Source organism: Lolium perenne, chromosome 1 (assembly GCF_019359855.2).
Source record: "Lolium perenne isolate Kyuss_39 chromosome 1, Kyuss_2.0, whole genome shotgun sequence".
Classification (NCBI taxonomy): Eukaryota; Viridiplantae; Streptophyta; class Magnoliopsida; order Poales; family Poaceae; genus Lolium; species Lolium perenne.
The window spans coordinates 261117170-261130704 of record NC_067244.2 but is presented as its reverse complement, the minus strand read 5'-3'; the positions used below and the strand labels follow the sequence as shown (position 1 = coordinate 261130704).

Below are 13535 nucleotides of genomic sequence, written 5' to 3'. Positions count from 1 at the left end.
TACGGATAATTCCAGATTATATTCCATCGACTTTAAGTACAGCACCAAGTGATTCCTAGCTACAGCAGGCTCCGTGGTGCCCCAGTAACACTTTTGCAACTCAAGACGAATTATCTGCCTACGTGCCCAACAAATTCAACCACGAACGAAACCGTGTTAAGAAACGGATATGTGCCTTCCCAGGCAGCGAACAGAATCTGATGCCGCAACGAAAAAGCCTCACTAATTCTCCCTCCTCTCTCTTATTTGCTCCGCTTTACTGATCCCACTTGTCCCCAAAGCACCTTTCTAAATGCTCCATCTTATCACCATAATTCCCCAAAATTCCTTCCGGTTCATGCTGCATCCGGTGCCTTGTCGTCGCCTCCACGGGAATTCTTCGTTTCCGATTCGTGATTCTCAGCTGGTGCTATCGTGTCTGCCATCTCCGACCCATGCAAGTATAGAGGAGATCACGCAGAACTGAGGGGTCTTTTTTTTTTCGAGAGTACGCCAAAGGCGTACCATATCTTTATAGAAGGCAGAGGTTTGAGTACAAGAACACGCTACCACAAGTAGCACACACACCACACAGGCTAGTCCGAAGACAGCCACCACTGACAAAACAACAACACGAAGGACCCTATCCTAAGCTAAAACACACAAAGCCGCGTCTCGACCGACGCTAGACACCTCCGAAGAGCAACAACTTCAAAAGGACGCTCCTTGTCAACGCGCCAAGAAAGAGGAAGATGGCGGAACTCGGGCCGCCCAAAGAAGACATCGTCTCGGGGATGCCAGCAGTGGCGTGCATTGCGCCCTTGCAGCCAGCCTCGATAGCGGCGAACACCGGAGGAATGCACCAGGACCTCCAAGCCGTGTCTCCAAACGCGAAGCTCCCAACAGAGGAACGACGTCGAGGACGCCGCCATCACGCCGATCCAAAGGATCTAGGCTTTCGCCCAGAGACACCAACCAAACCAGGCGAGAACACGAGAGACACCGACATGCTTCGGCGACGCCTCCAGAGAGGTGCACAACACCCGCGGGCGCCATCGCCGCCGGCCCAACGAGTTGGGCAAGACTTTCATCTGCATCGTCGGACGACTCCGAGCCTCCGAGGTTTGGGGCAAACCTGTCCATGGAGAGACACACCGCCACCACCGCAGCTCCTCCACATCATGGTCGCAAAAAGCCGTGGTCTCCAGCACGACGGCCCAAGTCACCAGCATCAGCCTAGACGAAAACAGCGCAGCACTCCTCACCACCTCCGGCGAAGGCCAGGCCATCTCCGGCACACCCGCTCCAGTGCACCGGCCGATGACAAGGCCCAAAAAACTCAGATCTGGCCCGAGAAGCGCAGACCGAGCCCGCTCCAACCACCAGCTCCCATGCCGGCACCACCGAGAGGCATCGCAGCCCGACCCCAACGCCGGGGCGGACGACCGACGCACTAGGGCACTCCGCCCTGGCAAGGCGTCCTCCGCGCCGCCGCCCCCAAGATTGGGTCTTGCGCCTCCGACTCCTGGCAGCCCCGCCGCGCCACGCCGCAACCGCCGGGGAGCCCCGCTGCTCGACCCCAGCACAGGAACGGCGGCCGATGCGCTCGGGCACTCCGCCCTGGCCACGCATCCTCCCGCCTCGCCGTCCCCGGGATGGGATCTAGCCGCGCCGCCACCCGGCCGCTCCGCCGCGTCCTCCTCTCTCTCTCCTTGCCGCCGCCCGATCGAGGACCTCCGCTCGTCCGTGGGCTCCGCCGTGCGTCGGCGACGACCTCCAGCACCCGCGCCGCCGACCTCCCGCCGCCACCACCTCGCAGCCCTTATGGCGTTTCCTCCGCGCCAGGGAACCCGCCGGCGCGCCGACCCAGCCCGCCGCCTTTGACGGCCGGGCGTGGCCGCCACCGCCGGCGCCGGCGGCGGCAGCGGCCGGGGGAGGAGGAGATTTGGGGGCTTTTTCTGCTTAGGGTTCGGGCTCTCCGGAGCCGCTCGCGCGAGAGCGACCCGGGGGAGGAATGACCATATAAGTTTGGTATGAGGGGTCGTTTAGAACAAAGGAAAAATTCATTTTCATCATGTAATTTTTCCATGTACCGATCACTTCAGACTGTTCAAGGAATTGGTACTAATTCATAGAGCGACAAGGTTGTTACTTGGATTATCCGATCTACCTTTTACTTTACAGGTGATCATCCTGGTCTCAACACGTCAGGAGTAATGCCCTTTCACTAGCATTGTAGCCTAGGACCATGATCTACTACCTGTATTACCAGTACAAGACACCAAAAGGCCCTTTCTCTAGAAGGTTAGGAACGGGAGCTACTAGTAAAATACCCTTTGCTTTAGCCTTGATCATGCATCCATACCATACTGATTAGTGATTTTCTTACAGTAAGTGGTGCATCTTGGAGGGAGGAGCTGATCCATCACCCCCCATCATTACGGAGATTAGAGCGATAATCATCATGGTTTTAGCTCTTTTTAGACATGTTCATGACAATGTTTTCCAATAGTAGGGCCCTGCCTGGTTTGGTGCCTCGAAGTCACAACCAAATAAAGCTACAGCGACGGCGAGAGAAAATGGCCAGCCGGCCAAGGAGAAAATGGGCGGCATCATGACAGGAGTTGGTTAAAGCCTAAGCTCCATCGCCAAAGGGGCATCATTGCCTCAACTTCCTCAGTCCTCACTGTCAGTGCTGGTGATTTGTATTTCTTTGTGTTACTATAATGTAATAATGCTGAGATCCTACCTTGCTAGGGCCTGTTGGTGCACATGGTTAATGGCTGAATGTTGCCTTGTCTAAGTCATGGGCCTCACCTGGTTCCGGCAGGCTGAAAAGAGTGACTCATCAGATTTGAGATGAGACTTGTACTGCACCTTGAATTGAACATATAAACCTTACACTAGGTTCCATTGGATTATTCAGCAATCATTGAGGCACGCATGGACGCGTGTAAGCTCCCAAAGCATCTGCATGGAGAAACGAGAGTACATAATCATCATGAGGACATTTGTAAATTGTTTCAAAAGGCAGTAAATGTTCAGCAGAGACCGAAAATGTCAAAAGTATGTACATAGACTTGATTTACCACTGATTACATTATGGCTATCGTCAGCAAGGGGAATATCAGTAGTTGGTACACAACTAAGCTACTATGGTGTAAAGATTGACATCACGGACCTTTAGAAGAATCATCACCAAGCTATCAATTTCTTGGTCAAGAATCAAGATACTAGCCAAACTAGCCTGATATACATACATGTCGACTTAACTTTGGGTGCCAGTGTGCCACCACTACCAATGTTGCTAGGAAGAATGTTGATTTCTCTACTTTGGAACGGCTCCCTTCAGAAGAACAGGCGCTAATGTTGATTTCTCTACTGTGCAACGGCTCCCTTCAGAAGAACAGACGCTAATGTTGATTTATCTACTGTGCAATGGCTCCCTTCAGAAGAATAGGCGCATCTTCACAAACAACAAAAAGCATCGACCCGCCCATTACATTCATATCTGATCCATTGCTCCAAGTCATATCGTTGCCATGCTGCAAACTTGCAATAGTGATAGAGCAGTGAGTGATCGCCTTCTAAGTAAATCAATGTGGATAACGAGTTGATATAATTTACCATCTGAGATATGAAACCCCTTATTTCATCAGAGTGGATTGGTGTTCAATGTTGCAGTCTGATAAACACATACTACCTCTGTCCATAAATAGATGCCAAAAGTTCATCTAAATTTGAATGTATCTAGACACGATTTAGTGTATCAGCAGAGACCGAAAATTTGAATGTATCTAGACACGATTTAGTGTATAGATACATCCAAATTTAAATAAATTTTGGCATCTATTTATGGACGGAGGGACCAGAAAACTTGCCTGCATGCTGAAGTTTTGACGAGAAAACTTTGCCTCCTACAGACTTATTACAGCCAATCAACCATCTTCTCAAGAGTTGTTTCTAGATCAAAGCCGCATCATTGTACCGAAGAATACTTCAAGACAGAAGCATAACTACTAAGCCAAATTAGTTCTCATCATGCCAAGACTTCTGTGGATTTTTCCTTTGAAGTCAATGCTTCTTCTGAAATTGATCAGTTGGTCAGCTAGCTGTTAACCATCAGCTCCAGTTCAGACGCTATATTCTTCTGATCAGGTCCATAACGAGCCAATCCAACTCCGAAATAAATCAACTCGGGCATCTCGTAGATCACATTGTCTTGGGGATGTGTCCGGTCACCCGCAGCAAACACGCCGACTCCCCTGCCCTTCCCTCCAACTGTGATCGATGACCACCCCACCCCTCTCACAACCCCTTTCTGCTTCATCATATGCCTCTCCTGTGCTGCCTCATGCCATTATCCCTTGCTGGCTTACAGATTCGCCATGGCCACATAAGCTCCTGCACCCCATGGTTCTGCCTCCCCTCCATCGCCCTCTCTGCAGCTTTCTTCCCGGTTTCCTCTGCCCCTCGAGCTGCACATGCCCTAAGCAAAGATGTCCAAACAACACTATTCTACCAGCCCTGCCCAGCAAATCCACGACACAGCCATAGTGCTCCTTGGCAGGCTCCAGCCCATAGCGTTTGCTCACTGCAATGAGGTATCTCAGTCCAAGCTCGACCTCCCCAGCATGACAGCAAGCACTGAGCACGCCGATGAACGCAGCAACATGGTCCGGTTTTTGCCCAACACGGCGCATTTCCTCAAACAGTTCAAGTGCCCTCTTGCTGTGGCCATGCTCAGCATGCCCAACGACCATCGCAGTCCATGAAACCACATCGTCTTTCGTGCGATTGGAAAACACACTCTTCCCATACATATCAGCGAGCGCACTCCGGATCATCTCATGGTGTTCTAGTCCAGAAGCGACAGCGAGTGCGTGGAGTTGGCGACGAGCGTCCAATGTTGCTGAAGTTGCGCACACACTCAGGAGACTAGCAAGAGTGAACTCGTTCGGGCTAGGACAGTGATGCCTTCGCATTTCAGTAAACAGAGCAAAAGCCTCCTCGGCGAGCCCTTCCTGCGCATGCATAGCCCGATATGATCGCGCTCCAAGAGACAACATCCTTGGCAGCGCTTTCCCGGAACACGGTGTCCGCTGCCGAGAGACGGCCGGCGACGCGCGCGTGACCAGTGAGTTGGCCACCGAGCGGGCGCTGGCGAACCCTCCCGCGCAGCTTGTGAATGCAGCTGCTCTCCAAGATGGACACACGAAATGTCTGCACATGCAGTGATGACTGCAGCGAAGGTGTACTCGTTTGGTGAAGCTGAATCAGATGCTGCCTCGCCACGAAGCATGGCGACGAACGCCTGGATGGCCTCCTTCGGACGGCCGGTCTGCACGTAGGAGGATATCAGCGTCGTCCAGGATACCACGTTCCTGCGCGGCATTTCGTCAAACACTGAGCGGGAACGCGAGGCGGCCGGCCTTGGCGTAGGCGTCGGCCAGCGCGGTGGCGACGTAACGGCCCCTGACCGGACGGCGAACGCGTGCAGGGGCGTGGCGTCGGCTGCCGCGGCAGCGCGTGCCTTGAAGGCGAGGCTGATGACGAACGGGTCGGCGGCAGCCATCGCGCCGGCGAAGTCCCCCGCCGCGGCGAACAGGGCCTGCGCGGAGCGGCCTCACGCTTGTGTTTTTTCTTTTTTTCTTTTTCTGATGTGTTTGAAATTGGACGCGAGAGGCAAAACCGCAAAACAGAACAGAACCTGACAAGATAAAACTGTTTTGAGACCTCTTCTGTTCAACTGTTTCAACAACTATGGCGTTTACACTTGTGCCGTCCCTTAAATGTCTCACGTGCTACCAACTGGTCAAATTTTGAATCTGTATCTTACTCGCTTACTTTGCTACTCCATTTGTTAAATTTGAAATTTCAACGGACAAATACGGAGAAACAGCGGTAGCATTTCCTTTCTCAGGCGGTAGAAATTACCAGACTACATATGTACTGCAACATTTTGTATGCATTGAAGCCTGGTTCGAGTTCAAACAAATATTATATAGCAATGTATGTCTACAAAAACGTTGAATAAACAGTAATGGGAAAACGCATTCCAATCAAGTGATGTAAAATGGGATGAAACATAAGGATTCAACAAAGCCAACAAGGCTTCAGTACAAGCTACCCCAACAAGGCTTCAGTACAAGTTATCCCCTGATAAACATAATCTGCAAAACTGACCTACACAAACTGTCAAACCTCTCAGTTCAGCATAACTTAGCTTACAAAACTTTCCTGCGACCTGAACAAAGCTACCAACTTAACACAGCACCATCACTTGCTTCCCACCAGCAGACGTAACCCCACCTACAGGACTTTCTGTGCAAACCAAAAACACTAGTACTATAGATATATAAAACACGAGGTTCTGATTCTTCCAGGTGTTAACATTAGGAGGGGAGATCACATGTTTGGCCCTCTCGAGATCAGGATGGGGCCGTAAGGCTCCACCTGCGTGACCTTGACGCGATCCAGAGTCGCCAAAACTGCACAATGTAGAAACCACAGTAAGCAGCGAGCTACATTCAGCAACACACAGTCAAATGGAAATTGGCGGTGCACGTCCTAGTAGCAGTTATGTCTCCAGTGTTTCAAATGCTCGTGCAAACTCAGTGTTTCCCAGTTTTCATGCATGGCATTGATGTATCTTCAGTTAAAACCACATCCAAGTTAACTTATCAAGATCCTATAAATAAACGAGCATAACAGAGCAAGCAATCATGGCCTGTGAAGTAGCATGTACTTATAGTTATGGCACATGGAAACTATGAATGGGCAACAAGCAGGAAAGGAAATATATCATCATGGATTAAGACAGCTAGTACTTGCACAGTTAACCAGGAGAATTGGCAAACTATCGCATACCACATGCTTGATAGAACAGCCGGGCAGCCTGTGCTGTATTCATCCCAACAGTCAGATGGCTTAGGGATTCCGACTGTGGGGCACTCGGGCCATCAAAGTGTAGCTTGAAGTACCTGCATGAATTCAAATCTAGCGTCACATGATGTACAAACTTGTAAAGCCGTGAGTCAACCATAAGCCGCCCTGGAAATATCAGCAATGTGCCCAGGATACTTACGTGTGTATTGATTCGGTGATCTCATCAGGAGGAGTGGATTTCTTCTGATTCGGAGTTTGGGTTGGTTCGGTTTCTTCCAGAAGATCTGAAACGAAATTTATTTTTTAACTGCTATTTTCATGGAGATAATATGACGAAGTACACATTATCCGTATTACAGCAGTTTAATCTAACTAAAGAAAGGCAGAAATTAAACTAACCAGGAGTTGGTCCAATATTTGAAAGCCTTCTCAGCTTGAAGTCCCTCAATTCTTGCTCCAGCGGGAATTCCTCTTCAACTGGATCAAGGTTTCCCAAGCTTCTTCCAGATGAAAGCTGCCTCCTCTTGGACCTGTTCAATAGTCCTCAGACAGTTACACTAAAGAACTAAGCAACACAATGAAGAACCATATGATGTTTAACATCAACGATCAGGCGTTTTCCTTTATGTCAAATTGACCATCAATGAGACAGCTCCAACAGTTTCTAGATGTTGGAGCATAGAAACAAAAGGAAAACCCCAGTATAAGGAAAGAAAAAAGACTTAATGATCGAGGATTTTCAGAACAACAAGATCACAATATTCGATTATTCATGCAACTATAAAGACCATATCATCAGTTACCTTCCACCTCCAGGTTGCAAAGGTATTTCTGGATCCAACGGAAGAAATTCCCCCCTTCTAGAGCCACCAGAGCTTGACGCGGACCTGTGACTTAACCCTACAGCAGAGCTGATGTCATCTAGTGGCTAAAGAACAACTTTGAAAACAAAGATTTCCAACTTACCAGGACTTCCCGGTGTAACACTATGGTCAAAACCGTTTTCAAATTCCCCAGTCTTGTTTACTCTGATCTTTTCAATGCCATCTGTGAAGTCCATTGGTTGAGCTCCCATTTCATTCTGATATTCTTCTTGAGGCTGCAAGTTGAACCACTTTTGAGATAAATGTTGATGCAAGTAAGTTCAGTATGGAAACATGTCAGAATTTTTTCCAAAAACTAGTTCTGGAATAACCTGAGGTGGCGAGTTTCTTGGCTGCTGCTCTTGTGATGATGATGTTTTCTCTCCTGTATGAAATAGCGTTCAGCTCGGAATTGGCACCTCAAGTTAAAAAAAATGCATTTATTGCAGTCAAAAAGGTGACACGAAATCAAGTTTTAGAGTGACCTGAAGAAGAGGGTTTTGAGGACTTGGTTTCAGTGCATTCCTTCCAGAGCTGCATAAGCTGCTTAGGGTAATAGAATCCTGGTGAGTTCTCTGAGCAAGACATTAAGCCAACCGGGGGCAAGTTCATGCGGTCGCCTATCTTGGTTTCCTGAATAAAATTGATTTTCTGCAAACAGTAAACAGACAACCATCAATTCTGTAAGTAAAATGCATCAGTTCAGACATCTTGGAAAATAGGTAGTCCCGAGCAATAACACATTGGCATACACTGCTGACTCGGCGCCTTTTAGAGACAAGGCTTGACGGGTCCTTCAACCATGTCTGATATATATTTCCTGAGATCATTGTCTGGGTATCCACAGTCACTTCAGGGCCCGGCACGCGTGCTTTTCTCTTTGATGATCTAGCTGGTTGTTTTCCCTGCTTTGTGAAAAGCATTCTCATGTAAACAACACCAAACTCCTTTACCTTATTAGAGTTTCACATAAAGCTAACTATTCGTAAGATAAATCTTACGGACCTTCAGCTTCCGCTCCTTTTGCTCGTTCAAAAAATCCCCTGCAGAAGAATCGTCATAGATTAAAACAAAATACTTGCCCTGTACTGTAGATGTACTCCAACTGAGACCAGTGGTACGACTTCTAATATACCAATCAGGCAAAATACAGGAAATTATCATAAGCGGGGAACTACATGAAAGTTCTGTTTATCAAGTAGAAAAGGTTCAAATTCAGTATTATAACGTTAGTTGTAACAATAAGTCATAAAGAGTGAATGGTGCTATCAGATTACCAGAACTTATATAGCGGACTTGGCTGCAATCAAGAGTACATGTCCACTTAATCCACAATATAGTCCTACATCGTTGATTTGCCCATTTACAAGGGTAATGGGAGATAATGGGTGAAGATAATCTTTTAGCTACTTGACCAAACAGTCATAGCACACAATACGGTAAGAACCAGTGCAAATCTTTAGCTGTCACAATAACCATAAACTTGTACTATCCATGAAGAAACATACTACAAAAAGACATATGCAATGAAAAAAGTCTGGATGGAAGTTTCCCTGAATTGAAATAACATGGTGAATGTGTTGCGTACTCAAAACTGAGATGATAATTGGTGTCCAATGGGCATCAAACCGAGATGATTTCTAATTTTACAAGCTGATAAACCATTTCCCATGATAGCATCATTAAATATACTAAATCATGTGCTTGTTTTCACCTTGTTGAGGTTCTTCACGGAAGGGGGAAGGGGCAGCATGAAACTGTTCCTGTTGTTGAGGAGGTTCTTCCTGTCTTGGTGGAGAGGGAATTAGTGTACTTGGTGCCTGTGGGTGTTCCTCGGGCGAAATATGGACTGTCGTGTCATCATCTGCGATGTCAAACCTGGTGACAAGGTACAATTGCACAATGAATATTGGTACTCACCTCCAAATTAAAAGAAGCACACAACATCAACCACACAAGAATAGTAAACTAAAATAAGGAACATAACTTAAATAATTCTAATAGGGAAATCTAACTTTGCTTTACCTCTCAAAACGATTGAAGATATCATTTTCAGCAAGCCCAGACTCAAAGTTATCGACAAGGGTAATGTTGACTGGATCAGCTGAGATAAGATCATAAATAACCTAGAGTTAGAAAAAAAATAGCCCTTAAGAAATCACAAAGTGCAATTCCTAAGAGCAGAAAGAAATACCTTGGTGATGACGCTCGGCGCGGGATAAGTTATCATCATCTAGGTTGACATTAAAATACTGTTCATCCAAATCCTCCAGACGCTGCACATGAATATTTCAGTCAGATGAGAGAGGAGACAATTCACACAGAAGACATAAGTCAGGAGACAGAAAAGCCAATTCATGTGGTGATAGCTTATAACAATGAGTATCAACTTCCAGAATCCAAAAATGGAAAGGATTACCATTCCCCGGAACTTGGCAGTATCAGAATCTGTGAAAAGCATGGGCTGCTCCACCTCCATATCAATCACGTTCTCTGGCAGTGTCACTGCTTCATATCTACAGCAAGCAGCAGTTTTAAATAAAAATGGCACACTGTTTTCTTAATCTTACGACATATCATTCTCTAACCCACCATTTTGTACCCATTGTATACTGAAGTAAAGTGAAAATGCGGTTCGGGTATGAAAGATCTAACAAAAAGAGGGTCAAACACTTGAAACAACTCAATGGAAATGGTACAGTACCAAGAGATTACATAGCGCATATAGAGTGCTAACCAACTCTAAATGGTGAAGGAAAAGGTGCACAGTGACACGAGTGTCTGTCCTTTGAACATGACAGAATGTGAAGAAATGTTAGCATTTTTCAAAGGTGATAAAATCCACTCTAAAGATAGCGTTATTTCCCAAGTACCACACTTCCCTCGGAATCTCGGATCTGCTACAGTTACATCATCTAGTCTGAAGAAATAAATTGATACTTAAGCAATCAAACACGAACAGATAACAAAAATAATAAGTGAGAGCACTGAACAGCCCAAAACTAATTTATTTCTCCCTGTGCCAGCCAGCCACCCCGCTATTAAAATTGTTAAAATAGAAAATGGACAAACTGGTTCCTAAAAAATGGAGTAACAAATGTACGAAGACTTGCATAAAATACACAGCACGCACAGAGATACGTTGGCCCGAAGAACCACCTTGCAACCTGGAGCTGATTAAAATTAACTAACCGAGACATCAAAATCGGTAAATGCAGAGACATATAATACCTGCATGAACCCCTGCATCAGCACCTAGAAACCCCAAATAACCCTCCTCCTTGACCCAGATTTCAAACCATTAATTTGATCAAATAATAGGACGATTAATACAGGAGCCAGAAAATCATATGAAAGAGCCATATGAATATCTGCTGCCCCACAAACACAAGAACAGAGTCATGTTACAGCAAGAACCAACGGCTAGCGCTGTGCATCTCATTTACATTTTGCAGCATGTAGCAATCAGTGATGTGGGACAATCGGGAAACTATTAGCAAACTGAAAAGACCACAATGTAGTATATCACTGCAAGCTCATCCTAAAATCGGTACCGCACAATGCAGCATCAGGAAACTTGCAATGAAAAACTATAAACCACTACAGTTGCTAGTTCATCATAACATCGTAAAAGCAGTACTGGACAACAATGCAGCACATAGCAACTGGTACCAAGGAAGCTGACATACTGACACTGCTACCAAGCATCAAACCTCTAAGAAATTCCATAAACACACAGAGTTGAGTTGATTTGCCTTGCAATAGACACCAATCTCAACAACCAGACTAGCACCACAGTTTGAACAGAAAAATAAAAAAACTCCTTCTCCAGGGAGGAACGGGCATCAACTCTGCATTATCACCACAGGAAGCCAGATCTCTCTCACATAGAAGGGCTTGATGAACCCGAAGCGAGCAGGAGCATACACAGACAGTTGCAGCACGGCATGGGGAAGGGGAGAGCGCTTACTTGGCCTGCGACTTCCCCTTGGGGAGCACCGTGCGGTCCACGGCCGGCCTGATCTTCCACGCCTGGTTGATCTCAACCTGCGGGAGCGCGCGCGAGAGAAAATTAGCGCGAGCGCGCGTAACTCGACCTGAATCGGCAAGGATGCAAGCAAGAGCGCGCGGAGAAATCGGGCGAAACTTACCAGGAGCCGGGACACATCATCTGCGAGCGAGCAAGAGACGGTGCACACGAAATTGAGGCGATGAGAACCCGAACATTGCAACAAAAAAAACAGCGCGAGAAAGGAGGGAGGGGAGTGACTTACCGAAGAGGAGCTTCACCTTCCTCTGGTACACGATCACCACGCCACCTGCTCACGCGTCCCAGGCAGAGAGTGAGACACACGCGTTAGGCGAACGGTTCCGAGGAGAGGAGTGGGGGGAATCGGAGGAGGAACGGAGCGAGCGGCTCACCCATGAGGATCCCGGAGAGCCTGAGCGCCATGGGCACCGACGGGTTGAGGATCTCCTCGCTGCACGGCGGATACATAGACGCGAGTTAGAATCAAGGGAGGCGGGGGAACCGCGCGCGAGGGAAATCAGTTGGGTCGGGTCTGGCTCACCAGATTTTGATGATGTCGAGCTTGTCGAGCCGCTTGCGGTTGATCTTCGCGTGGAGCGTCGCCGCCATCCTGCGAGACGGACGGGGAACAGACGGGGGTCAGTCAGTGGGTGGCCGGATCGGAGCGGCGGCGGCGGCGGACGAGCGGGACCCCGCGTTGGAGCGGATCGAGCGAAACATCCGCACACACACACAGAAAAAAAGGGGAAATCAGCGGCCGCCGCGACGAGGGGCGCGGCCGGAGGAGGAGGAGGAGGCGCACCATATCTGGCCGAGCGGCGCCTTCCGCGCGAGGAGCTGGTGCGAGTAGAACATTCTGGCTGCGCCGCGGAGAGCAGGAGGAGGAGGAGGATGGTGGGGAGAGGCGGAGTGGGTTGGGGTTTTGTGAGGGGTTGCGTTGCGGAGTGGGAGGCCTCTCTCTTGTGGGGGAAGAAAGAGAAGAGTGGCAGATCCGAGAAATGGTACGCGCGCGGAGGGCAGTGTCGGTATTCTAACATGCCGCCGGAGGATCCGCGTGCGCTGGCGCTGCGCTGCGCGCGGCGCGGCGCGACAGGACCTATCTCGCTGGCTCGCACAGTGAATCCAAAGTTTACATGTTCGCGAAAACTAGTTGAATGCCCGTGCGTTGCTACGCCTTTTCTCGTTTTTTCTCGACGGATGTAACTATGATGCATGTGAACTCATGTGCGAAAACTAGTTTTTTTCTAGATTTTTTCTCTCCCACGTGCGCTGCGCGCGGCGCGACAGGACCTATCGCGCTGGCTCGCACACTGAGTGAATCCAAAGTTTACCGTCATGTTTCCGAAAATATACTACACATGTCACTCTCATCTCCTCGAAATAGGCTTTCGCCCCGCTATATTAATATAGCATACCATCGATACAACATAGGATCCATTGCTGGAGCAAACAGCACAAAGCAAGCCCAAAAGAAAACACAAAAGAAAGAAAAGAGAAACTAATGCCGAAAGGGTCGGATCAACGAAAACGGAGATGCCTCGCAACCGCTGCGCCAACCGGATAATGCCCACCACGCTCCTAGCACTCTGAAGTTCCGCGTACCAAGCAACACCTTCAAGAAGGGGTGCAACAACGACGCCACTGCTGCCCGGAGTAGTCCTAGGGTTTCCCCCGGTACGCGCAAAGACAAGGAAACAAGGCTTCACCCAACGCCCTTCAAGAAGGAAGAGTGGCGCCCGCGGGCGTCACCACGTCGGTGCCTGCAATGCCGACAG

The 13535-nt window shown here is 48.4% G+C and overlaps 1 protein-coding gene and 1 pseudogene across 1 annotated transcript; both read right to left on the bottom strand.

Annotated features, from left to right (window-relative positions):
* Positions 1-3878: 3878 nt before the first annotated feature.
* On the bottom strand, positions 3879-5554 carry LOC139834990 (putative pentatricopeptide repeat-containing protein At3g47840; annotated as a pseudogene).
* Positions 5555-6046: 492 nt separating this feature from the next.
* Positions 6047-12715, bottom strand: LOC127327766 (sister chromatid cohesion 1 protein 1). The gene is made up of 20 exons (XM_051354556.1): positions 12563-12715; positions 12302-12370; positions 12153-12211; positions 12005-12049; positions 11882-11901; positions 11701-11777; positions 10150-10246; positions 9925-10006; positions 9756-9834; positions 9445-9608; positions 8736-8773; positions 8483-8635; positions 8216-8381; positions 8063-8115; positions 7834-7966; positions 7671-7767; positions 7267-7397; positions 7067-7151; positions 6850-6962; positions 6047-6470 (listed from the first exon to the last, which is right to left on the bottom strand). Exons 1-20 carry the CDS (start codon positions 12613-12615, stop codon positions 6388-6390), a joined length of 1797 nt encoding a protein of 598 aa, XP_051210516.1. The 5' UTR covers positions 12616-12715; the 3' UTR covers positions 6047-6387.
* Between the last annotated feature and the right edge of the window lie 820 nt (positions 12716-13535).

Coding starts and splice junctions, on each gene's coding strand:
- LOC127327766 (XM_051354556.1), bottom strand. CDS start 12,615: ATGTTCTACTCGCACCAGCTCCTCGCGCGGAAGGCGCCGCTCGGCCAG. Junction 9,609..9,755: donor ATCTTCAATCGTTTTGAGAG/GTAAAGCAAAGT, acceptor CCTTGTCACCAG/GTTTGACATCGCAGATGATG. Junction 8,636..8,735: donor AAAAGGAGCGGAAGCTGAAG/GTCCGTAAGATT, acceptor TTCACAAAGCAG/GGAAAACAACCAGCTAGATC.